The sequence below is a fragment of the Chiloscyllium plagiosum genome, chromosome 7, assembly GCF_004010195.1.
Source record: "Chiloscyllium plagiosum isolate BGI_BamShark_2017 chromosome 7, ASM401019v2, whole genome shotgun sequence".
Classification (NCBI taxonomy): Eukaryota; Metazoa; Chordata; class Chondrichthyes; order Orectolobiformes; family Hemiscylliidae; genus Chiloscyllium; species Chiloscyllium plagiosum.
In genome coordinates this window covers 14,611,657-14,636,742 of record NC_057716.1, presented here as the reverse complement: position 1 = coordinate 14,636,742, position 25,086 = coordinate 14,611,657, and the positions used below count along the sequence as shown (strand labels likewise).

Below are 25,086 nucleotides of genomic sequence, written 5' to 3'. Positions count from 1 at the left end.
CAGGGTTTCTAACTTATATCCAGTAATGATTGAGGGATAAATCAGGGAATTCAGGCCAGTCGGCCGAACATCAGTAGTGGGGAAGTTATTGGAAACTTCTATCAAGGACAAAATAAGTTTTTGTTTGGTAAGAAGGTTTGTGTTAATCAAGAACTTTTACACAGTATTGTTGAAAGTAAATCTTGTCTAACTTGATTGAATTCTTTGAGACAACAGGATGTTGATCACCAGGTGTAGTAGATAATCAATATGTGGGGTTAAGTGTAAGGTCATGGAAGTGTAATCCAGAGGCCCAGACTGATGCTTTCAGTTTATTGGTTTTGAATCCCACTATGGCAGATAGTGAATTTGAATTCAGTAATAATTTTTTTTTTAAAGAGCTTGTCAATTGTAATAAAAATTCCTTAAGGTCCTTTAGGAAAAAAATCTGCATCCTCACCAGATCTGGCTTACGTGTAACTCTCAGCCCACAGAAATGATACTTAACTGCACTCTGGCTCTCTAGGCTATCTCAGGACGTTACAGATCGGCAACAAATCAACCTTACCAGTGACTCCTACATGCCATGTAAGGATTTAAAAACAGGACTTTTCGAAGACATTAAATAAAGCAGGATAAAAATGTCTGACTAAGAAGATTAAAAACCAAGGCACTAAGGCATAATGAAGGAATTGACTAATTAACAAGAAGCAGAAATGGAAATTTTTTTTTAGATTTTCCACAAAGGCCAATTATTATTTTGATTTGTATAAGAGGATTTTAGCTTGGGCGTGTAAACTTTCCAGGTCGTATGAAACCGCAAATTAGTAGGTATTTGCAAGAATAGTTATAAGACTCAGGAAAGCATAATAGACAGGATGGTAAAGTGAACTCAAACTTGGCAGATAGCATTCAAGATGGAAAGTCATAAAGTGATGCACTGAGTTTGAAAAGACAATAATGGAAATGAATGAATTTTGAAAGGTGTAGAAAAGCAGAGGAAATTGGTGTCAATAGGTGAATTCTTAAAGGTGCAGACAAAGTTGAGTGGGTGGAATCTTCCAGGGGTCTGAATGACAAATGCTGGTCAGATTTGTGGCATAACCAAATGAGAAGTTGTACAAGGCCCATCTCAGCATCTTGTTTACATCTTATTTACTTTTGTTGAATGAAGGAACAGATTTCTCACTTGCATTGATAGGTTACCAATTTGAAAAATTCATTAAATGGCTTAAGAATGCCACAACTCACCGCTTTAAAATTCAGCTTCCTATCTTACCAAATGTGCGTAACAACGTGGTGAATTCTCAAGATGGAAGTCAGAGCGGGTACCTGGTGACTTCAGCTCATCACTGGCTGTAACTGGCATCTATATTGCTCAGCACCAAATCTTGGGGCACACTCAATGGCTGTCAGCTACCGCCCATCCATGGACTTTGCCATTCAACATTTGCCAACCTCTCACGACCATCACAGCATCTATCTGATTCACCTGCAGGCCATTTAGGAGATACAGACTTGCATTGCAAGGAGCACCAGTCACTAGCATTGAAATGCTGCTGCAAGAACTCTGTGTGTTCAACGGCAAGCACGCAGGTCACAGTTGGATCGGGCAGTATCTCAGGGCTGCCAGCAAGCTTTCTTCACACTCACCCACTTAGGTTCTCATATCATGCCAGCCTTATCTCACTGTGCTGTGCTGTACCAAAGAGTGCAGTTGCACAATGAGGCCATTGCCTGGCTTGTCAGTAGTCCTTAGTCAAGGGACAGGCATCTTGTTTTATGGCACTATGCTATATCAATATCACATCCACAAGCATGCCAACAGCTTACATATGGCAAACACATATACATGCAGCAAGCGGTTCGCCATGTACTAAAGTCTTGGAGGAAGTCATCCTTAGTGAACCCCTGGCAGGGCTATCAGCCATTAGGTCCCAATGCAGTGAGTCAAGGGCTCACTGATGTCAGTGCAGGAGATTTGCCATGGTGTCTGGTCATGTTGGTCGGGGATCTGTGCTTCTGCTGTTTGGGACGTGGGTCACAGTCAGTCTTGTGGCTTCATAGTAACAGCCAGTCCAGGGCATAGGGCTGATGCGATCAGGGAACTATACAGGCTTCAGTCAGGGTCCCGGCACTTCTCATCTGGGGCTGTCTGGTTTGGTTGCTCATGGATGCAGTCTATAGGCTCCCATCACCAAAATAAGGAAAAGGAGATTGTGGGATAAGGGAGGAAACTACCACTAGAAGGAGACATGGGAACCTATTTTTCAGGATTGGATGCTGCAGGCTGGGGCAAGGAGGAGGGTGCTAACTCTTTACAAGGTGGGTAACTGTATTTGTGCTAGGAGGACATAGTAAAGCAGAGATGGGAAGGGGGTCATGCAGAGGGGGGAGGTTTATCAACCAACAGCAGCACTCTGGCTTCAATACAGGGTATGACTACACTTGACATGGTCTCCACAAATGCCAGGGGCTGAGGGGGAAGGTGATCAGGTGCAAGTTTAGACAGGGTTGGGTGAGACCTGGAGAGATGTGAAGCCTATGGGATTCATGGAAAGGGCTACCAGGAAGGGGATCTGCAGGTTTGGGGCCTCACTGACACACCTAATTCCATCATACTGGAATTTGAAAAGTGCACAACAGGAAAGGAATTAGGGCAGGGTAAGTGCCTGGAGCCGAAAGGGAGGGGAATGTCGGACCAGCCAATATGATGCCCTTTAAAGGGAAATCATGCTACTCATGAACCCTGACCTGAGGTGTCCCTATTCCCTGGCCACCCTAATGCACTGATTCCCAGTATGCTGCTCACCTCCCTATCCTAGACCTTGCTGAACAACTTATTCAGCACCAACTATTTGGCGCACATAGGTTTGGCGGCATGGTTTACTTTGCCGTCTTGGAAAAGGACACCGCTCATTTTCACCACCCCATCCACTAGGTCCCTGGCAGAGAATCATGACGCTGTCTGCAACCTGTTCAAAGCACCTTCAACACACTAGTGTGTGATGAGTGCTGAGTTGATCTAGGATTAGTCCGTTGTAAGATGGAGGGCAAGAATGAGACATGAGAGAAGCATTTCTGGTTGGGTAGATAGTTAATAAGGTGAGTTTGGTAAGATACGCAAGTTTTAGATAATGAGGACTACAGATGCTGCTAAGTCAGAGTCAATAATGTGTGGAGCTGGAAAAAGCACACCAGGTAAAACTACATCAGAGGAGCAGGGGTGTCGATGTTTCATCAAGACTGGGGAGGGGGAAAGGGGGTTGAGAAGATATGGTGAAAAATCATCAGGCTTTGTGTTGAGAAATCCTGCAAGGTCTTGATGCAACTCACATTTAGCAAACAAAAAGTTATGAATCAATTTATGGTGAATAAAATATACATATGGCCTATTTGTGTTTAAAAGTAGAGGAATAAAACATAAAAGCAAGGAGAAAGTCAGCCTCACTTGGAGTTTTGTGGATACTTTCAGGGCAATACATTGTAGTGAAGATATGAGTTTCAGAAAAGGAACAGGGAGGCATACCAGAATGTTATCAGGAAAGATGGGAAAAGTTGAAAAAGTTAGCACTGTTTGACTTGAAATAGAGAAAGTTAAGAGGCAACCTGATAGAGGTTTTCAAGATGACGAGAGGTTTTCATAAATTAAAGAGAGAGCAGCTACTACCAAAGACCAGTGAATAACCAGAGGCTACAAATGCAAAATAATTGTCGACAAATCTAGAGTACTGAGAATTTTTGTTACTCAAGCTGTTGGGATCCAAAGCATTCCAGCCGAAAAAGTAATTGTAGACAACTACATAAATAACTTGAGAGAGTTGGACAATTAATTGTGGGACAACGCACAACAAAGAGCCAATGTGGACTTTTTGTGGCTGAATAGGCTCCAGCATTACAAGTCTCAGTGATTCTCTGATTGTAAAAACAAATGAAAGAAATGGTCAAAACAAATTAAATGCGCGACATCATATTGGGTGCAGGAAGCCTTTTTATTCATAGATTTGTGCAACATCATGAACAACAAAACATCCTTAGCTACAGCCCCAAGCCTCAGCTGAATCGGTTATCATGATTTATGTGTTAATTTGATCAATCTTATTGAGGGAAACTAAAATCTCTGTGTTTTGCAGATGCATCAGAATTGATTTTCTAACAAAAGTTCTTCTGAGACAAATTTGGTTTTAAAACAGCAACCATCTGTTCTTGGTAATGCATGACTGTAGTGCTGATGCTGCAGATGACTACTGCATGACACTGGGTTTGAAGAGATGTAAGAATGTAAATGGTTTGAATATACAGACCAAAGATGTTTCCTGAAATTGTCCTTTGCTTCAAAAGCAAACGAGTTTCTTTGCAGTGTTCACTAGCACATTTTTTTACACAGATTTTGGCTGTATCTTCAAAAGCTGCCACTGTATCTTTCAATGATATTACTTTCTTCCACGGAATGTACACCATTTATAAAGAGACAGTTAGGTCTACGAACAGTTCACTTGCAGGAATGACAAGGTCAATGCAGTTTAATTTCATCCTCAATTTTAGTGAATTCTTTGATCTCAATTTATAAATCAGTTGGATGTGTCCAAGCCTTTGTTTTAATGTTGTTATCTCAAGATTAAGGCGAGATTCAGAACCAGAAAAATTAATCCCCTTTAACTCGTTGATTATTTATTCACATTTAATGAGTCTATTAGTCCTAGTACTTTCAATCAAAGGCACACCTGAGCATTTCTATATCAGTATGTCTTTTCTGTTCTCTTTCCTATACAACATGTTTTCCATATTCCAAGGTATTGAAACTCTGTTTGCTGATATAAAAAGGAATCGGCTATATTGAAATTTCAATTTCGGTATGGCAATTAATCTCAATTGGTTGCTGTGTGATGTTAATTTGGAACAGTCACTCAGCTCATACAATGAAAGGCACTGTGTTAAGCTGTTTTGAATTTCTTGCTTAACCCTCTGAGCTCTGTACCTCCATTGCAAAACCTGCTGCTTTCATCTGCAAATTAAACTTTTGATTGGAAATGCTGCTGTAATAAACTGTATCAGCTTTAGAAAAAGGAATCTTCCTGATTATTATTTGTTTGCTGTGATGCTAGCTGGGAAATAGTAATCAGTGTTGACTAAGTTAATTTAATTTATTTATTCTGTACATGAGATAGATTCTCTTTTATCACCCATGTCAATTAGAAAGGGGGACTTCAAAATAGTTTGTGTTACAAAAATGAGAGGAAGGAATTATAGAAGGAAATATCACACATTTTCACCATTTGGTTGTTTTGAGTGCCCGTTTCAATCATTACATCATACTTTGATCAGATTGCTCTTGTTTATATTCCTGTTTAGTATGCTACATGTATGAAAATATCAAGAGGAAAATGTATATAAATTACAACACCGCATTTTCTGTTACCTTTTATATTTTATTTATGTGGTTGTGACCATCCATAACGTTAGTTTAGAGGAAACAGAGATTTCCTTGTTGGGTCACCATTGAACAATGAGCTGCAATCGCTGACCCATATCTTTATTCATTTCATTTCCTTTTCTTTTCTTAAAATGATGTTCTAATCATTAAAAGTTGGCAAGCTTAGAGATGACATAGCTGGGCAATGAAACTGTTTTATCTTTGAGTGCTCACATTCACTATTCTTCTGTCAGCTACACAGATTTAATGAAAAGGGAATCTCTTTTTTGCCTACAATTGACCTGAAGCTAATGCACAGAAGAGTACCTCAGACATGCCTTATTTCATACTTCCATTTCTCACATTAACTTTTCTAAACTTATTTGAAACTCATAGCAAGTTTTTTTTCCCCTAAACTTGCTACCAAGATGCAATACAAGCAACAACTGAAAAGATAATCTGATGATTAGTTGAATCACATAAATCCAACAGAAGGATTCATCTTCTTGGGTTAAGAGTGACCAGATATCAAACTTAAATGTTATCTAAGGTTAAATGTTGGGCATTTATTCAATTTTTAAATCCGTTGGATGTGTCCAAGCCCCGCCTTTATTTTAATGTTGTTACCTCAAGATTAGGGCGAGATTCAGAACCAGAAAAAAGTGGAGCTATTATACAGACTGTGAGCTTATTCGCTGTGTTCCTTCAAGCCAGGGCTAGGTCTATTTCATTCAGGGGTCACTTGTAGAAGAGCTAAAACAGTGCCAATATGATCACCAAGACTAATTTTGATTGATTAGAAACAATGTCCTGGATATTTTTTCCTAATAGGGAGGAATATTCTGAGTTTAATCCTCACTAGGTGACTGCTTTTGGGTGGGCTTAGCTCTCTCTTTTTCTCTGAGTATTTGCATTTATACCTGGCCTCCCAATGAATTATGGAGGGTAGATGAGATAATGTATCCATTTTGTCAAAGGGAAGAGTTTCCTACCATGGATTACAATGGCTTACTGTTTTTATTTGGGTGGCAGAATTGTGTATGTTGAACATCATATGCTGTCGTTTAGCTGTTTGGCAGTAGCGTTAGTCTTGGTAGTAATGTTAAAGAATTTAACTTGATAACAGATCCGTTATCAGACATATTGAAAGCTATGTAGGGCCAGTGAAAAGTGGCCTTGACAGGATTTACATTTGTATGGTTTTCAATTCGAAAAAATGTTTTACTTCAGTCACCATATGATTGATTCATTTAGAACTGATGAGCTTCTAAATTCAGCAAAAGGCTATTGTGGTGATCACCGAATAATTTACAAAGACATCACTGACCAAAGTAAGCACCTTCACCGACCAATCAATCCTTAACATTTCAAATTGCACTTTATCAATAATCAGAATCCAAGTCATCCCAAATCCATGACTAAAGAAAGAGTACACATTGACAGAGGGTTAATGAGTGGCATGGATAGGATTTTGCAAACATAGATTTATTTTTAAAATAAAGGTGTCCAAATATTTGCTTTTACAGACTTTGCTAGAAACCACAACCAAACTCCTGAACCATGACCTCCATTGGTCACTGTGCAACCTGCGTGGAGCTGTTAGCAAGGGTTTGAATCCTAAACAGGAGCATTGTAGTGTCTGCCTGCAGCAATATAAGAGGAAACAAGAAGGCACTGAAGAAGTCATCATTTTTAGGTAAGTGCAACCTTCTGTTAGTAATTTTCTAATAACCACTTGTATCCTTCTATTAGCCCCTGCCAATTTCACCCTTTTTTTTATTCTTGCTTAATTTCAAAGGCACATGCTCATTGTTAAGATAATTCTCTTTTCTTCAAAAACAGAGTTTATAAAATTGTGATAGTTTGGGACTGATTTAATGTAAGGTGAAATTGAATCGTGAAGGCGGCCACATGACCTCCTGTGAATTCTGCCCACCAGCTGGCCTCGGTGGCTTAGTTGCTATGGGGACAAGAAGGATCCAAGTCAAAAGAGTCACAGAGAATGTGCAAGAGGTTTACACCTGTAGGCAAGAGCATTTCTGATGACTTCCTGTTTGTAGATCATCAGTCTCAGAATCGTAGAGGGAAGCAAAGTTAGGAATGCCATTGGTTTTATAAACAGTTGGGCTTGGACCTGTCTCTTGAACTCAAAGGCAGAATGGATTTGTGGATCTGGAGATTAGCTACTTAGCATTTCTACGTGAACACATGGCCCATGTAAATCATGTTGGCATCGAGATGCGCCTTGAATGCAGATTAGTCCCCCCCACAAAAGCCATTGTAACATTGGGTTACATCTCAAAATGGTTGAAGCATGTTATCAAAGGGGAGAGTGAGAAGTTGTTGTACACATTGTCAGGAGGTACATAGTCAGGGAAAGGGTTAAGGCTTTCCAGAGTGAACAAAAGAGGCTGGGTAAAAGGTTCTAAAGCAGAACCTCAAAGGTAGTGGTCTCTAGTTTATTCCCAGTGTACCTTCTCATGAGAGTGGGAATAAAAGGATACGGCAGGTAAATCAATGGCTGAAGATATGGTGCACTGTGAAAGAATTCAGATTTTTGAATCATTGGGATCTCTTCTGGAGCAGAAAAGACCTGTTCAAAAGGGATGGGTTACACCTGAACTGGAAAGATACCAATATCCTGGCAAGGAAATTTGCTCGTTCTATTTCGGGAGCCTTAAACTAGTTTAGGGGTGGTGGGGGATGTTCCTAAGTAGTAGTAAAAATACAAAGACAGATGAGAGTGGTTCTTAATCAGAAAAGAGCAAGTTATAGAAAAGGCAGACAAGAACAAGTCAGAGAATGAGGTAACTCTGAAGAATTAAATTGAACTTTTCTCAGTGCAAGGGGTCTTACAGGTAAAGCTAATGAACTCTGGGCATGGATGGGAATATGTGACTGGAGCATAATATCTATTACAGCAACTCGCCCAAGGGAAGGACAGGACTGCAACTCAGTGCTCCTGGTTTTAGATGCTATGGAAAGGATAGAAAGGGAGGCAAGAGAGGAGGGGAGTGGTGCTTTTGATTAAGGAAGACATTACTACTGTATTTAGAGAGGATGATTCTGAGGGATCGTCCAGTGAAATTAGAAATAAGAAAGGGATGATCACCTTGATTGGATTGTACTGGAGGGTGACTAATGTTGTGCCTTTATTTAAGAAAGGCTGTAAGGAGAAACCTGGGAACTATAGACCTGTGAGCCTGACGTCGGTGGTGGGTAAGTTGTTGGAAGTGATCCTGAAAGATAATATTTACATGGACTGGATTTGGAGAGGCAAAGACAGAATTGGGATAGTCAGCATGGTTTTGTGCGAGGAATATCATGTCTCACAAACTTGTTTAAGGTTTCTGAGGAAGTAACCAAAAATATTTGAGGGCAGAATGGTAGGTGTTGTTTACACAGACTTTAGTAATGCCTTTGACAAGGTTCTGCATTTTAGTAAAATTAGATCACATGAGATTCAGGGTGACTTTGTCAATTGGATACAAAATTAGCTTGATGGTCGGAGACAGATGGTAGTGTGGAGGGTTGTTTATCAGACTGGAGGCCTGTGATCAGTGGTGTTCCATAGGGATTCGTACCGGGTCCAGTTTTGTTTGCCATTGATGTAAACAACTTGGATGAGAATATAGAAGGCATGGTTAGTAACTTTGTGGATGACATCAAAATTGGTGAGAAGGTTATCTAAGATTGCAAAGAGGTCATGATTAAATGGGTCAATAGGCTGAAGAGTGCCAGATGGGGTTTAATTTGAATAAATGCGAGATATTGCATTTTGGTAAAACCAACAAGGGCAGGACTCTAACAACTAATGGCAGGGCCCTGGATTAGTGCTCAGAAACAGAGAGAGACTGTGGAATTCAGGTGCATAATTCATTGAAATTTGCATCACAGGTAAACATGGTGGTTAAGAAGGCATTTAACACACTTGCCTTCATTGCTCAGACGGTTGAAGATCGGAGTTAGGGCATCACGTTGAGATTGTACGGGACATTGGTGAGGCCTCTTCTGGAGTACTGTGTACAGTTCTGGTCATCCTGCTATGGGAAGAACATTATGAAATTGGAGAGGGTTTAGAAAAGATTTACCAGGCTGTTGCCAAGAGTGGAGAGTTTGAGCTGTAAAAATAGACTGCTTAGGCTGGGATTTCTTTCACTGGAGTGTAGAAAGTTGAGGAGTGAGGGTTTTATAAAATCATCAATGCTTAGAAAAGGTTAATAGCAAAGATCAAAACTAGGGGGCATATTTTTCAGGTGAGAGCAGAAAGCTTAAAAAAAGGACATGAGCAGCAACCTTTATACTAAGAGTGGTTCATGTGTGGAATGAACTGTCAGAAAGGAGGTGGTGGCTGCACGTATGATTACAGTGTTTAAAAGACATTTGGATCAACACATGAATAGGAAAGGTTTGGAGTGATATGGGCCAGACACAGGCAGGTGGGACTAGTTTAGTTTGGGAACATGGTTGGCATGAACTAGTTGGACCGAAGGGTCTGTTTCCATGCGATATAACTCTGTATCACAATACCTGACAGTAAGTCTGCAGCCAAGAGAGGCAGAAAACAGATAGGGTTGGATAGTTCTGCAGAGAGCAACAAAAATGTTATCTCTATTGTTCACCATGCAGAATACAGGTGGGTTCTTATACTTAGATTGAAGCAATGAACTTTGTAAGGATGTACAGGAAGCTGGAAGATTCACTTGGCTTGGGCTAGGTCATGGTTATCTAACCTTTTTGCCGAGTGCTAGGAGGGAAAATTCCATTACTTGAGGACGATGAGTAAATTTCGGAAAGATGAAGTTTGCCGCAACATGAATTTCGGAGGGGAAATAATTCCAGCATTAAATAAATAATGAAAATGAGTAATGAATAAAAGTGACTATGTGAAAATGTCTATCAGCAGTGCTAATTAATAATATATTTTCTTGTGCTTTCTGTTTTTAAAAAACACAGAGCTAGAGAGTGAAATAGACTAGGTGAAAAATCTTGGTCACTAGGTGGAAGGAATGGGGACCAGGACTAAGCTAAGGAGTTGGGATTAATAAGCACTGACCCCGGTTTCCCTCTGATTGGTGATACTCTGAGCTGGCCTCAGTGAAATTCATTCAAAAGTAAGGTAGCATTTGGGTTTTTCTATTGTCTCTGCCTGCTTTGTGAATAGTTTCTGTTTAGTGGGGGAGTGGACTAGAGAAGGAGGGGTAGGGAGAGGGAGGGTTTGTGTATGATTGGCTCTCTCCCACCCACCTTTCCATCCATTTGCCCTCACAAGCTATCCATAGTGACATATCCATTTACTTACATCCAGCCATCTTTCCACACACACATTCTCTCACACAGGCCCCTTGAGGCTCAGTGATTAACCTAACTGAACAGCAGTACAGGACAGCAATGAAAATGCCGAGACGAGTTACCTCCCACCTGGTCCAACATTTCTGCTCTCCCCATCTGTGCTATTGCAGTCATCATTGTTCCTCATGTCCATCTTGACTCTCCTTCCTTCCTCCCCCGCCCCTCCAATGGTGGCCCCATCTCGATTCAACTCCTCCCCTCCCCCCCCTCCCCCACCCATTCCCCACAGCAGTCTGACTCTCATTCCTTTCCCTCCAAGCCAGCTTGTAACCATCCATTCCAGCCTGTAGCCATCTCCCCATCTCTCCACTCACTGCTATAAATCTAGGCATTCTACCAGGTGAAATCAGGGACACAAACTGTTTCCCTGTTTGCTGCTTTACACTCATTACTGCCTTTCTCATCCTTGGTAGTCTCTCTACTTAGTGTTCAATGCAGAAGAATACATATTAAGTAATGATGATTTGAGGGGCAGTGCTAGATAATCAGCAGGAGGTTTCCTTGCCTGAGTTTGACCTGGTGCGATGAGAGTTCATGCCGTCTGAAACCAATGTTGATGAATCCCAGGACAGCTCCCTCCTGACTATATATCACTATCCTGACATTTCTGATTAATCTGTCCTGCTGGTGGGACAGGACATGACAAAGGATGGTGATGAAAATATCTGGGACTTTTTCACAAGGTCTCATTTTGTGCGGATGGCTGTATCAGCCTGTTACTTGAGTAATTGTGAGACAGCTCTCCCAGTTTTGACACTATCTGCCAGATACAAGCAAGGAGGACTATAGGACATTTCAGCGAATCATAGAGTCCCTACAGTATGGAAACAGGCCTTTCAGCCCAACATATCCACACCGACCCTGCATAGAGTATCCCAACCAAACCTATTCCCCTACAGTTTTAATCTATATTTACCCCTGACTCATGCACCTACCTACACAGCCCTGAACACTACGGGCAATTTAGCATAGCCAGTTCACCTAACCTGCACATCTTTGGATTGTGGGAGGAAACCGGAGAACCCGGAGGAAACCCACGCAGATATAGGGAGAACGTGCAAACTCCACGCAGACAATTGCCCAAGGCTGGAATCCAACCCAGGTCCCCGGCACTGGGAGGCAGCAGTGCTAACCTCTGAGCCACCGTGCTGCCTGAGGCTGTGAACATATATTGTCAGTACAGGTGCCCAGTCTGTCATTGCCTTCTCTTCGATCTTGTAACAGTTGTGTACAATTATTTGGCTTGATAGGTCATCTAAGAATCAATCAAATTGCTGTAGGTCTGGAGTCACATGTAGGCTACATCAGTTAAGAATGACAGCTCTCCTTGCGTAAGGGATGTTGAGAGTAGAGAATATTTTTGATTCCCAGAGAATGAGCTAACGACTTAAGGTACAAGGTAAAATATGACTGGATCAGGTGACCATCAGTCATGCCAAAAGTTAAATGAGTTAAAACAGTCTGCATTATCACACTGAATGTAAGGCAACAACAATTTTAAATCTGTTTTCTTTCTGTCGTTTAGAGTATAAGTTGCCTGCAAAATATCATTTAGTTAATGTTGCTTTTAGCTTCTCTTTTGCATAACATGCTTTAAAATGTGAAATATTGTGTGATCTCAGTTGATCAGTGGAAATTCAAACCTCTCTTTGATAGTTATCAGTCCTGCAGAGATCATAGCACCTTGCATTTCATGTTTTCCTTTCTATGACGATTAATTTTATACTGACAATTAGAAAGAAGATAGCTTGGAAATGCAGATTCATTGTGATGTTGTAAAATTGCAAGAAATTAATTATATTAATAAAAGTTTGAAGTGCATTAGGCTGTTTAGAGGATTCCTAGGGTTAGCTCAAGGGAAGGAGAAAACATTTTAAACTAAAATTTGAGTTAGTGATTTAATTTTTCTAATTACTTGAAGGATCCCATTCTGTAAGTGTTTTTTTTTTGCATGCTGTGGCTGGTTTAATACTTATGAAGTTTCTTTTATAGAGTGGAGGGGAAGCTGTAGTTATGGTGGCAGAACTACAGGAAAAGTGGTGGCATCGTGGTAATGTCACTGGACTAGCAATCCAGAATCCTAAGATAATATCATGTCTTTTGAAACAGTCTGCATTATTACACTGAATGTAAGGCGACAACAATTTTAGCAAAGGCCAACATAATTATTGGCCCTGGTGCTAACTTTAGGTAGGTTTATCATAAATAGCTTAAGAAACAAGAGCTGGTATATGCTTTTCAGCCTTTCAAGCTCTGCTTCACCATGCAATGAGATCGTGGTTAATGTTCTACAGCAGCACCATTTTCCAGCACAATTCTCATTTACATGATGCTTTTAATCTGAAGAAATCTATCAAGCTCTATCTTGAACCTATTCAATGATTAATCCTCCACTGCTCCCTGGGGAAAGAATTCTACTCTTTGCATGGGGGTGGCACAGTGGCTCAGTGGTTAGCACTACTGCCTCACAGCACCAGGGTCCCAGGTTCCATTCCAGCCTCAGGCGACCGCCTGTGTGGAGTTTGCACATTCTCCCCGTGTCTGCTTGGGTTTCCTTCGGGTGTTCCGGTTTCCTCCCACAGTCCAAAGATGTGCAGGTCAGGTGGATTGGCCATGCTAAATTGCCCAGTGTTAGGTACATTAGTCAGAGGGAAATGGGTCTGGGTGGATTGCTCTTCGGAGGGTCGGTGTGGACTTGTTGACCGAATCTAATCTTAAAAAGAATTCCTCCCAGTGGCTCTAAGGCGAGCAAGGGATCAGTTGTCTTTCGACTATCTGCCTGCCCAGTTTCAAATTGGGAAGGTTAAAAACACCACACAGTCTTTCTTTCAACATCTGTGAATGGGTAGTAGTTACAAAACCTTCATGGAAAAACATATTTGTCTTGCATCTTGAGAGAAATAAGAGTTAAATTGACTAGAGAATGCAGCCATGAGAGAAACCAGCTGAGAAATTAATTGACATATCATCATGGAAATAGCACTGAGCAGATATTATATTGTCCTTTCCTCTGAGCCAGAAGGTTCAAGCCTGACATGCCCCATTATGTCAGAACATGCCCGAACAGCTTGATGTAAAATCACAAAGGTTTTGGAAATAACAATAATATAGCATAAATAGGATCAGCTATTTGGTGTCAAGCCTAACAAAAAGCAAGATGGTTGTGGCTTTTGGATATCAATCATCTCAGCCAGAGTACATTAGTGCTGTCGTATCCTGGGCCCAATTATCTAAGTTTAAAAGTGGGGGTGTTCATGTTGAAAAATGTCCTCATCAATCATCAATTTTCAGGACTATTCATGATATTTCAAATACTGAAGCTATCCATATGTAGCCAGACGTAGCGTCCAGGTCTGGGAGATGAGTGGCATGTAACACTCAGGCCACACAAAGCATCAGTTAATGGCCAGCTCCAACTGGTGAGAATCTAACCATTGCCTCTTGACATTCATTGACATTACTTTCACAGAATCTCCACTGCGAACATATATTGCATTTGCTAGTGACAAGAAACTGAACTGAACCAGTCATATTAAATACTGTGCCTAATAGAGCAGGTCAGAGGCTCAGAATTCAGTGGTGTGTAATTCACCTGGCACAAGTACTACCCCCACTTGCCTGGATGAGCACAGCTCCAACAATATTTGACAAGCCTGACAACATTCAAGCCTGACAACAATCAAATGGAGCAGTCCATTATATTGGTACTCCATTCATCCACCTTCAACATTCACACCCTTCACCACTGACATCAACATGATACACTTCAGTAACTCACTATGGCTCCATCTAAGGAGTCAGCGGCAGGAAATGGATGAGAAAACCACAACCTGCAAGGTCATTCCCAGGCCACACTCTGTAATGATGGTTGCTATATCTTCACTATTGATAGGTCAGTATCACAGAGATTATTCATACACTCTATAGACTGCGATAGTTTAAGGAAACAGCTCACCACTATCTTCTCAAGGGTAGCTGGGGATGGGCAATGAATAGTGGCCTATTCAGCAAGGCACATATACCCTGAATGAATATTAAAAAAACTCTTTCAACAACAATGCAATGGGACAAGAGAAATACGCTGCATTCTAATTGTGTAAGCTTAATTGTGTTAACACAGACATTTCTGACCTTTACTGTTATACATGGAGGGAATGATTGAGAAATTTGTTTTCAAATACCAGATCAATATTTAGCTTGATTTTCAATAGGAGTTACGTGACAGGTTGCTACTGACTTTCCAATCTGGTAACTTAAAGATGTTGAAAGACTTCCTCAAATCACTTGAAGCAGAAGGTTCAGATCATGTCCTGCTGATACTTCTGAGTCATATTTCCATTTATATAATGCACATATATAGCCTATAACACTATGTGATGAAAAGCTCTTTTCTCTGAATTATTGCAGACATATCAAGCAATGCTTGACTGAATGGCTTCCTTAAGTTAGAAATAAATACAAAAATGGTGTGCTCACTCTCACTATTAGTTTATGTCAACCAGAACCATTGCATTTCATACAGAAAGCACTGCTTAATTATCTGTGGCATATGTATCATAAGAAAACCACGTAGATCAAAACACAATGCACAGTACAACATTCCTGTTCTCTCAGAGCAGCTTTAATTCAGAGGGGAACAAGGGTGCAAAATTGGCTCATGTTTCCATTTAGGTGATTTTTTTTTAAATATAGAGAATTACTTTTTTGGGTGGAAATATGTCCTATACAGCTATTGTCGTAACCGCCAGACACATCTACAGCATTAGCGATTTTTGAGAAGATTTGTAGCTCAGGTTGATGATGATAAGTATGCAAGTTAGCTCACTGAGCTTGAAGGTTTGTTTTCAGACATTTCGTCACCATGACTAGGTAACATCATCAGTGAGAGTCTCCGGCGAAGCGCTGGTGGTATGTCCCACCTCTCTATTTATATAGGTCTTGGTTTCTCAAGGTGGGTGATGTCATTTCTGGTTCTTTCTTTCAAGGGGAGGTCGATAGGATCAAAATCGATGTGTTTATTAACGGAGTTCTGGTTAGAATGCAATACCTCTAAGAATTCTCGTGCGTGTCTTTGTTTCGCCTGTCCTAGGATGTGTGTGTTGTCCCAGTCAAAGTGGCATCCTTCATTTACAAGATACCATGCAGGATTTAAAAACACTACATTGGACAAACTGGCAGGAAACTTGCCACCAGGATACATGACCACAAACTAGCCACCAAAAGACACGACCAACTATCACTAGTTTCTATACATACAGACAAAGAAGGACACGACTTTGACTGGGTCAACACTCACATCCTAGGACAGGCGAAACAAAGACACACACGAGAATTCTTTGAGGCATGCCTTTCTAACCAGAAGTCCATCAATAAACACATCGATTTAGAACCTATCTACCTCCCCTTGAAAGAAAGAACCAGAAATGACATCACCCACCTTAAGAAACCAAGACCTATAAATAGAGAGACGGGACATACCACCAGCGCTTCACCGGAGACTCTCACTGATGATGTTACCTAGTCATGGTGACGAAACGTCTGAAAACAAACTTCAAGCTCAGTGAGCTAATTTATAGACATATCTACAGCATCATCAGTGAAATATGAGTTATATACCTCGTTAAGTCCTCTTCTAGATTTTTAAGCTCTGAATTTAAAAGAATGCAGCAGCAAATCTTTAGCTTGAAAACATGTTCAAAGATTAGTTTATGACACAACCATTGCTGAAAGTTACTCAGTAAGAATTGTGATATAGTTGAAGGTACAAAGATATGAATAAAATCATCTTTAAGAAGTACAGGAAAAGGCTGGTGATTGTCAGATCAGGCAAGCATGATAGAGCAGATTTGATATCCTTTTGTCCTATGGTCTTATTATGAAAATAAACTCAGTTCCTTATCATTGCACATTAGTTACTTGTGCATAGATTCTCATGTAGAAGGTGAAAATTTGCTTCTAGAATTCTAATAGCTTCTGTAGTTGAAGGTTGCTGATATGAGTGAGCTCAGTAAATACAACATTTCCTCATTCTGCAAGTGGTTACAGCCTGGGCTCTTTTTGGCAGAAGTATAGTTAGGTTCTTAAAGTATTTTTCTTTTAGCACAGAAACCTTTACCTGACATTGTGTCTACGGTCTTTTCTACAATTCTGTTTTAAAATGGTGTCTCACAGAATTTTCTACAGATTGTAACTTAAGATGGCTGCTATTTAATTTTTGAATGAATCATTACCCGACCCAGCCAAGTCAATTATGCTGGAATTACCCGAAGGATTCTTCCAGTCCCATGTCTCTCTCAGAAGTTTTTGAATTCTCGTGCCTTTAAGGATTCGTTTTGTTGTCCAACTGACCTTTAAATGGTTCTCCAATGGTCCAGGGATGTGCAGGTTAGGTGGATTGGCCATGCTAAAGTGCCCACAGTGTCCAGGAATGTGCAGGCTAGGTGGAGCGGCCATGTACGTGCAGGGTTACCGGGATATAGTGGTGGGCTGAGTCTGTGTGGGATGCTTATCTATGGTCTAATGGGTGCTATTGAGATTTGTTACCCTGTCTGCCTAGGGCTCTTGGTACAGTGTTAACGACCCTACTTCTAAGCCAGGTGGTTTGGGTTCAAGTCCCACCTGCTCCGAAGGTGTGTAATAATATCTTTGAACAGATTGATTTGACAATATCTGCTCTGCCTGTCTTCTCTGGTTGAAATAAATCAACAAGACTCAGCCATGTGATTACTGATAGCATTTTTAAGATGCTGCGTCTATGTTTTTTGAAAGTCATATTAGCCTTCTTTATGAAGCAGGCAGCCATGTAGTTCACATTGCAACAACATCGTATCCAAGTAAAGGTTATAGTTTTATAATACATTCTGATCCAGTTAACAGAATTGCATTTTAAATTTGATGAACAGTAGAAAAGTAATTTTTAAGTTAACATCTTTACAACCTTGGCACTAAAGCAGAGGATTTTGCAACTTCGGCTAAAATTAACTCATTATACCTGATAAAACCATTACGCTGAAGCTTGAATCAAATGCAACAAACATACAGTACAGCAATATTGTGTTGGACATAAAGTTATGAAAGTTGTCTATGTATTTAACGATATTAAGCCCATGTGTGCTTTTTATTACTAAAAATTGCATTTAACATCTTCCTATTTTTTAGATTAGATTAGATTAGATTAGATTAGATTACTTACAGTATGGAAACAGGCCCTTCGGCCCAACAAGTCCACACCGCCCCGCCGAAGCGCAACCCACCCATACCCCTACATTCACCCCTTTAACCTAACACTACGGGCAATTTAGCATGGCCAATTCACCTGACCCGCACATTTTTGGATTGTGGGAGGAAACCGGAGCACCCGGAGGAAACCCACGCAGACACGGGAGAACGTGCAAACTCCACACAGTCAGTCGCCTGAGTCGGGAATTGAACCCGGGTCTCTGGCGCTGTGAGGCAGCAGTGCTAACCACTGTGCCACCTGCCGACAGATTTGACTCAATCTGTCTGCCATTTGCCCTGCCCCTATTCACCTCCATTAGCCAATGCATTTTGCACTTAGTCACAGTTGAACCTGGGATAATTGTCCTAATTTTAGCTCTAATCAAGTTAGTGATAGATTAGATTAGAAATTTAACTGCTACTAGGTTATGAAGAACAACCTATTTTAGTTGATGAGCCTCTGTAGCAGGTACACCTCTCACCCATAATGACAAGGGAGGGGAAATTAATGAAATTTTCAATATGTATGCAAACATGCAAAGCAACTTTTTACATAGCCAGTCCCCACAAACTGCATGAAAATGAGTGACCAGTTTTAAATTTTATTTACTACTAATGGAGGAGGAATGCTGTCCAAGACATACGGAGAACTCCCTACTGTTAATGAATAACATGATGGGACCTTTCACTGAATGTGGACAGAACTGCCCACCTTCAAGGAATTAGGAAGTTCTTATTGGAAAGTGTTGGGAAATCTAGCCCTATGCATAGGCAGGATGATGTTAGGATGCAAACGTGGAGCTTGATGGATGAGTTGTAAATCTTTAATAAAGTAAATATAAAATGATGTAAATAAACCAATGCAACATTTTCCAAAATTAACAATTTTGCAATGAGCAACTTTTATAAATGTTGTGGTATTAAGTGAGGAGAGATTTCCACACAAACACTGCTTCAGTCAAGCACTCGTCAACTATAAATCAAATGAACAAGTATAGTAATTGAGTGAATCTAATTATTTTTTGTTTGGGTATCTCTCCATGAAAGATTTAAAATTGTGTGTGACAAGTCAGATTGTCTTTCAGTTGGAATATTCAAAACCATTGGAATTAAAAACCATTGGATCTGACATCAAGTAAATAGCATCTGAGTGGGGTAAATAGTCTTGTTAATCAAGTGGCAGTGATTTGTAAGTCAACTGAAAGTGATTGTATCAATTGATAAAGTAAGAGCACTTCTGGATATAAAAAGAAAAATAGTTAATTACTGTACAAAGCCTCATGTGGTGCAGTGGTAGTGTCCTCACCTCTGAGTCAGGGATCCTGGGTTCAAGGCCTACCTACTATAGAGGTGTTCCATAACATGTATAAATAGATTGATTCAAAGTATTTTTTAGAGATCGATTTAAGGATCATGTGGTGCAGTGTTAGCTTGAGATCTGAGTCGTAACACACCTGAACAGGTGGTTGGTTCAAAATATAGGAGACAAGTTAAGGATCATGTGGTGCAGTGGCGGTGTACTTACCTCTGAGCCAAGAGATCAGCGTTCAAGTTGCACTTGCTCCAGAAAATATCTACCTGGAGTAATTCCTGCAGAAATGACCTGGAGCTGAGATGACTGACCACTACCAATCATGACCTTTTTGTCAGGTATCACTCCAATCGGCCGAGTTTTTCCTATTGACCCCAGCTTTGCTATTCTTCCTTGTTGCCATATTCGGGCAAATATAGCCTTGATGTATTTGTGCAGGCAGTTTGGTGAGGATATGTTTCTGTGTCATTGATACCTTCACCATCTGCTACAGATCTGCTCTTGTAGAAATGTCCTTCAGAACTTGACCAGCTCGATCAGTAATGCTGCTGGGGAGTCACTTCTGATCATGGACATTGAAGTCACCCACCCAGAGTACATTCTATACCCTTTCCATCCTCACCACTTCCTCCAAGTTTTGTTCAATATGGAGAAGTACTGAGTGATCAAACAAGGGTGGGCAGTACATGGTTTCCTTATCCATGTTTGACCTGATGCCATGGGACTTCACAGTGCGCAGAGCCAATGCTGAGTATTCCGAAGGCAGCTTCCTCCTAATTGTACACCATTTTTTCCCATAATCAATTACCTCTTGGGTCTGTCCTGCCAGTGGGACAGGACATATCCAGGATTAGCTTTGGTGGTGTCTATGACATTGTGTTTAAGGTATGATTCCATGAGTGTAACTATGTCAGGCTGTTGCTTGACTAATCAGAGAGACAGCTGTCCCAGTTTTGCCACTAGCCCCCACTAGTAAGGAGGACTTTGCAGAATCGACAGGATTGTGTTTGCCATTGTCGTTTTCAGTGCCTAAGTCAATGCCAGGTGGTCTGCCTGGGAGTATCATTCATTTTTTCCAGAGGATAATTAAGAGTCACCACATTGCTTTGGTCCAGAAGCACATGAAGATCAGTAGTTCCAGGATGCTTAGTATTTCAAATAACAGTCATTGAATGAAGAAGCAGTTTGTTCTAAATTTGGATCTAGCATTTTACAGCATTTTCACTGATTTAATTTGAAATGTTTCTCTCGGTTAACTCCTTTATACTGTTGGATTTTGTCTTCCAAACATATCCTTGCACTCCTTGAATTTCTCATCAGACATAATGTGCAATAACCCCTGCTGCACGTTTGTGATGAGTTTAATGGGATCCATTAAGACTTTGGCTTAAAGTTTCTAACTCACCTTCAACAATACTGTACTTACTCAGTGCCACTGAAAGACTTAACCTTGCTCCAAACCCGGAGTGGTACTTAAAACCTCAATTTTCTGACTTCAAATGGCACTGCCCTCATTGGTCCGAGCTACCACTCCGTGTGCACGATATAGAAATTGCACAACAGAACACTGTTGACATGTTTATGAGATCAAGTTGATTCACTGTAGACTTAGAGAGAAATTGACTAAAATTCTTGCATGGAAATGTGTTTTTATGCTTAATTAGCAGTGCATTAATAAAATTGCAAAGCTCTCAAGTGTGAATTTGTGATTATTGAACACAAGATCATTGGCAAGTAATACTTTATGGAAAAAAGTGGGCATATCCAATCTTTGTTTTAAAAAATGTAAACACAGTTTCAAATTGTAACAGTGATAAATTTTAACCTTTAACATTGACTAGGCAGGAACCAAGAAGTAGGGGCAAATTCCCATTCAGTGAATGCAAAAAAATGATTGGGATGTGACCACATGATCCTATTTTAGCATTTCACCCCTTGTGTCTTACCAGTAGCCAATATGCTGCTTTGGAATACATTTCTGGTGCCCACTCGAGTGGTTAGTTCAAATCGAAGCTTTGAGGTCTGTGATGGGAAATGGGTTCATTAAACACTTAATAAGTATAATTCCCTCTGTGGGACTCAATGTTATCATCTCTGATCTGTCGTGGCAGTGAAGATTGGGAAAAATCAATCTATTTAGCACTCCTGACCTCCAACCAATGTTTTTTAGTGGAAATTGTGTTCAGCATCATAATTATTTGCAGATGAAAAGTATAAGCTATCAAGTAGTGATCAATGCCCATAGAATTATACCCAATGAAACTCATTTTAGCTCAGTAATGAATACTGTTATCTATGAATTGAAAAATTATGAATCAGAGTTGCTTGCACTTAAGCAGGTAATGTGTAGCAATGAGGCGCTGATACATGTTGGAAGTGCTGGCTTCTTGATGAGATATGAAGTCAATGGAGGAGGTATTAAAACAGAATCCTATTTGTTTTTGTGGGTATATGTGAAAAGAAAATCTAGTATCATGGCATAAAGACAAACAAGGTCTGAACAATTGTGCTTCCTTGAACAACAATACTAATAACTGATTATCTGGTCATTTGGAAACTTTATGGATTGACTGCTGTAGTTGCACTTCGTGAACATAAGCCATTGTGAATGTTTTGGAATACCAAAGGAAATAATAAGAATCCCTATTAATGGCAATATATGTAAAGACTTGAACAGGAATAATGTTGAAAGCATTACATCTAAGAGTTGTCATTGCAAGTTTCAAAATCTGTACCTTTTCAGTGACTGCAAATATTAATGCCAAATTAATACCTTTGGGCATAATCACTGGGTGCCATGTGCTATCGATACTGTTAATGTAACAAGAAAGTTTACCCCAAATCTACTTTTAGGAAATAAATATTATTGATTCTGTTTCACTGTTTGTGAGTTGTTTGAACATTCAAATCTTCATTGTTTGTAAAATATTTAACTGGTGCTGATTTAATAAAATATATTAGCGATGTTGCTGTGAACATTTGAATGAGGCTGTTTCCAAGTGGTATGGATGATAGCAATGAACCATTAATATGCTTCATTTTGAAAGCCACATATGAACACAATGCAGAGGAAAAACTGACTTTGCCAGTTAGTATTAATTTTATTTTGCAGAATTTGAAGCCATCTCTTGCATTCATCAGAGTATTATGGCCCTTTCATTTTCAGATTGAAAGTCAATAATCAGTCTGCTGCACACTCCATATTCATCACTTTGCTGCTCTGGAATTCCATTAGTAGATGCATATATAGGTCACACCTGTGCAAATTGCTCCCTTCTGCAAAACTGAGATAAAGACATCAAACAGTCAAATCAATCGTGGCAGTGATACTTTCATGTTACCTGAACTGAGCTCCTGCAATGGTATTGCTGGAGGGTATCTTGCATATACTAAGTTTTTAATTGTGCAGCCAGTAAATGGAGAGAGTTTGTGTTTCTTCTGAAACAAAAATTATGTTTCTTATGAAACCTTGGGGGTTAATTTTAACCACAATTAAGTCGTGGATCATGACGTATGTGATGTTAAAATATGTTAAATCTTGAAAGTGATCCCAAGCTAATTCCAGAATATCCACATTTGGGTTTAATGGAACTGGGAACGGGGAAGCAGATTGTCAGTTTGTCCCCAGGAGTCAGATTACTTGTTCACTTATTCAGAGTGGGTAAAGAATGGAAAAAGCACAGCAGATCAAACAGATGAAAGGTTCCAATCTGAAACATTGACTCCCCTTGTCATCTGATGCTTCTTGGCCTGCTGTGTTTTTTCCCAGCTCCACTCTGATTCTCCAGCATTTGCAGTCTCACTATCTTCCTGTTTACCTCCTCAAATGAGTCAAGTGCTTAATTTAACATTCCCAGGTTTAACCCAGCAGCTATGTTGAGGAGGGCCTGCCTGTGGATGACAGTTGTCACTATAGCACTGCTCTGCATCTTCTTGGCTCCCCAAGTTTATGATCTCCATTGATCATTCCTCTGTGCCCCTTGCAATCTCCCCAAACACACACAACCACAAATATTGCCAATGTCAACATCACTTCCTCATTCCTCCCATGATGAAACCACCTCTCCGCACTGGTCATTGCTTATGACCTTCTCTATAGCATCGACAATGAGCACAAGTTCATCAGTCAGGCTAACTTAAAGGCAGTGTCGAGAGTGTGTTGCTGATAAAGCACAGCAGAGGCAGGAGACCTTCTGGAAGAAACTGATGCAAGTTGTAGACTCAATACCTCATCTTTAATGTCACAGACTGCAGGGAAAGCTGATCTTCTCCACCCTCGCACTCAAAAATCTACCTGAATTAGGGTCAGATTCAGTGTCAAAATGAAGAAGAAATTTTGGATTTCTCTATTTCTGTTCCACATGCTGTTACCAAGTTATTTGCACACTCAATATTCTCTTTTAATGAAATAAAACCAGTGGAGAGAGACATATCTTTGCAATCTTTCTCACTGATTTACTTCAAATCATTTCCCTGTGCCTTGTGGTCTCAATGTATCTGGAACATTGTCATTCTGATTTCAGAATAATTGCACAATAAATTGAATTTTATCTTTCTGTTCTTTTCTCTCCTTGCCAATGTATTGATCGTTGTGATGAAATTCACTCTTATTCAATATCTTTGCCAAGAGCTGTTCTTCAGTTCTGATATTTGATAATGGATCATGAGATGATTCAACTATTCCATCATCTCCCAAACCAGATACGTTTGTTTGAAGCAAGAATGGCTGGGTACCAATCAGAAGAGAGAAACACAGTGAATTTTCCTCTCGTAATCCAGATCAGCTGAGTTTTTAACTCCATACAGGGGGTGGTTTGAACTTGCGGTCTCTTGATATATTCATCTGGCAAGCCAGCATATCCTTTCCCTATGGAAACATATCAAACTTTGTTTAAACAAACTCTAATAACATATGAGGTGAATTTTATATGCTCCTCCTCCCTCCCTTCCCATAGATGTATCTGAAGGTAGATGTAATATAAAATGAAACAGAAGCCCTGCCCACCTTGCTGTCTCCTCACTCTGACCTATCTCCTAAATCATAGATGGCAGGTATGAAGCTTGCCCACCCTTACACTTGAGACCCTTAAGTTGAAAATGAATTGCCACCTAGGGGCTACATCCTGTTTCTATTGCTACTTCCCATCCAACCCAGGGGGAGGGCAGTGAGATGTTGAGAAGTCCCAAAGCATTCACTGCTTGAGGGACACCTCCTTTGGGGAGTGTATATACACACACAAACACACACGTGTCCTGCACACAGGTGCACACACGACTCACATTTACACATGTACGTATGGGCATACACACACAGGATCACTTGGCAGAAACCTAAACCTATACTCCTTTGCAGTACCATTAGAGTGCTAGTGATCCCAAGCTAATTCCAGGTGAGGTATTTAAATTGGGGGTTTATTGAAGGCACATGCTAATAACTTGAACATGAGAAAGAGAGTTGTCCTTGGTTTCCCAGTCAGTATTTATTCCTCAATCAGTCTCCCAAAGAGCAGTTTATGTGATGATGATCCCACAGACAGCAATGAGAATTGATTGTCATGTTTTCTATACTGCAATGATGGTTACACTTTCAAAGTACTTGACTGACACATTCTAAAGTCGTGAAATTCAACTCTACCTTTTCAAGGAAGCAGAAAGCTGATCATGAACCTGACAATCCCATAAATATCCTGGTTCTGAAACTGAGCATCAAAGGAGCCAATTATAAAACACACTCTGTGCTGGTAAAATACTTTATATCTGTCAGTGGAGGCTTCTAGCAAACTCTATTAATTCTTCCTTAACTAACTTTATG

General features: G+C 40.2%; 1 protein-coding gene across 6 annotated transcripts in view; it reads left to right on the top strand.

The window, feature by feature from the left end:
- The window catches only part of vps8 (VPS8 subunit of CORVET complex), a 555,322-nt gene that overhangs the window by 338,216 nt on the left and 192,020 nt on the right, over positions 1-25,086 (top strand). For all 6 annotated transcript variants that reach the window (XM_043693080.1, XM_043693078.1, XM_043693079.1 and 3 more), the window contains one exon: positions 6,919-7,088. In XM_043693080.1, coding sequence (XP_043549015.1) covers positions 6,919-7,088 — 170 coding nt within the window. The remainder of the gene's footprint in view (positions 1-6,918; positions 7,089-25,086) is intronic.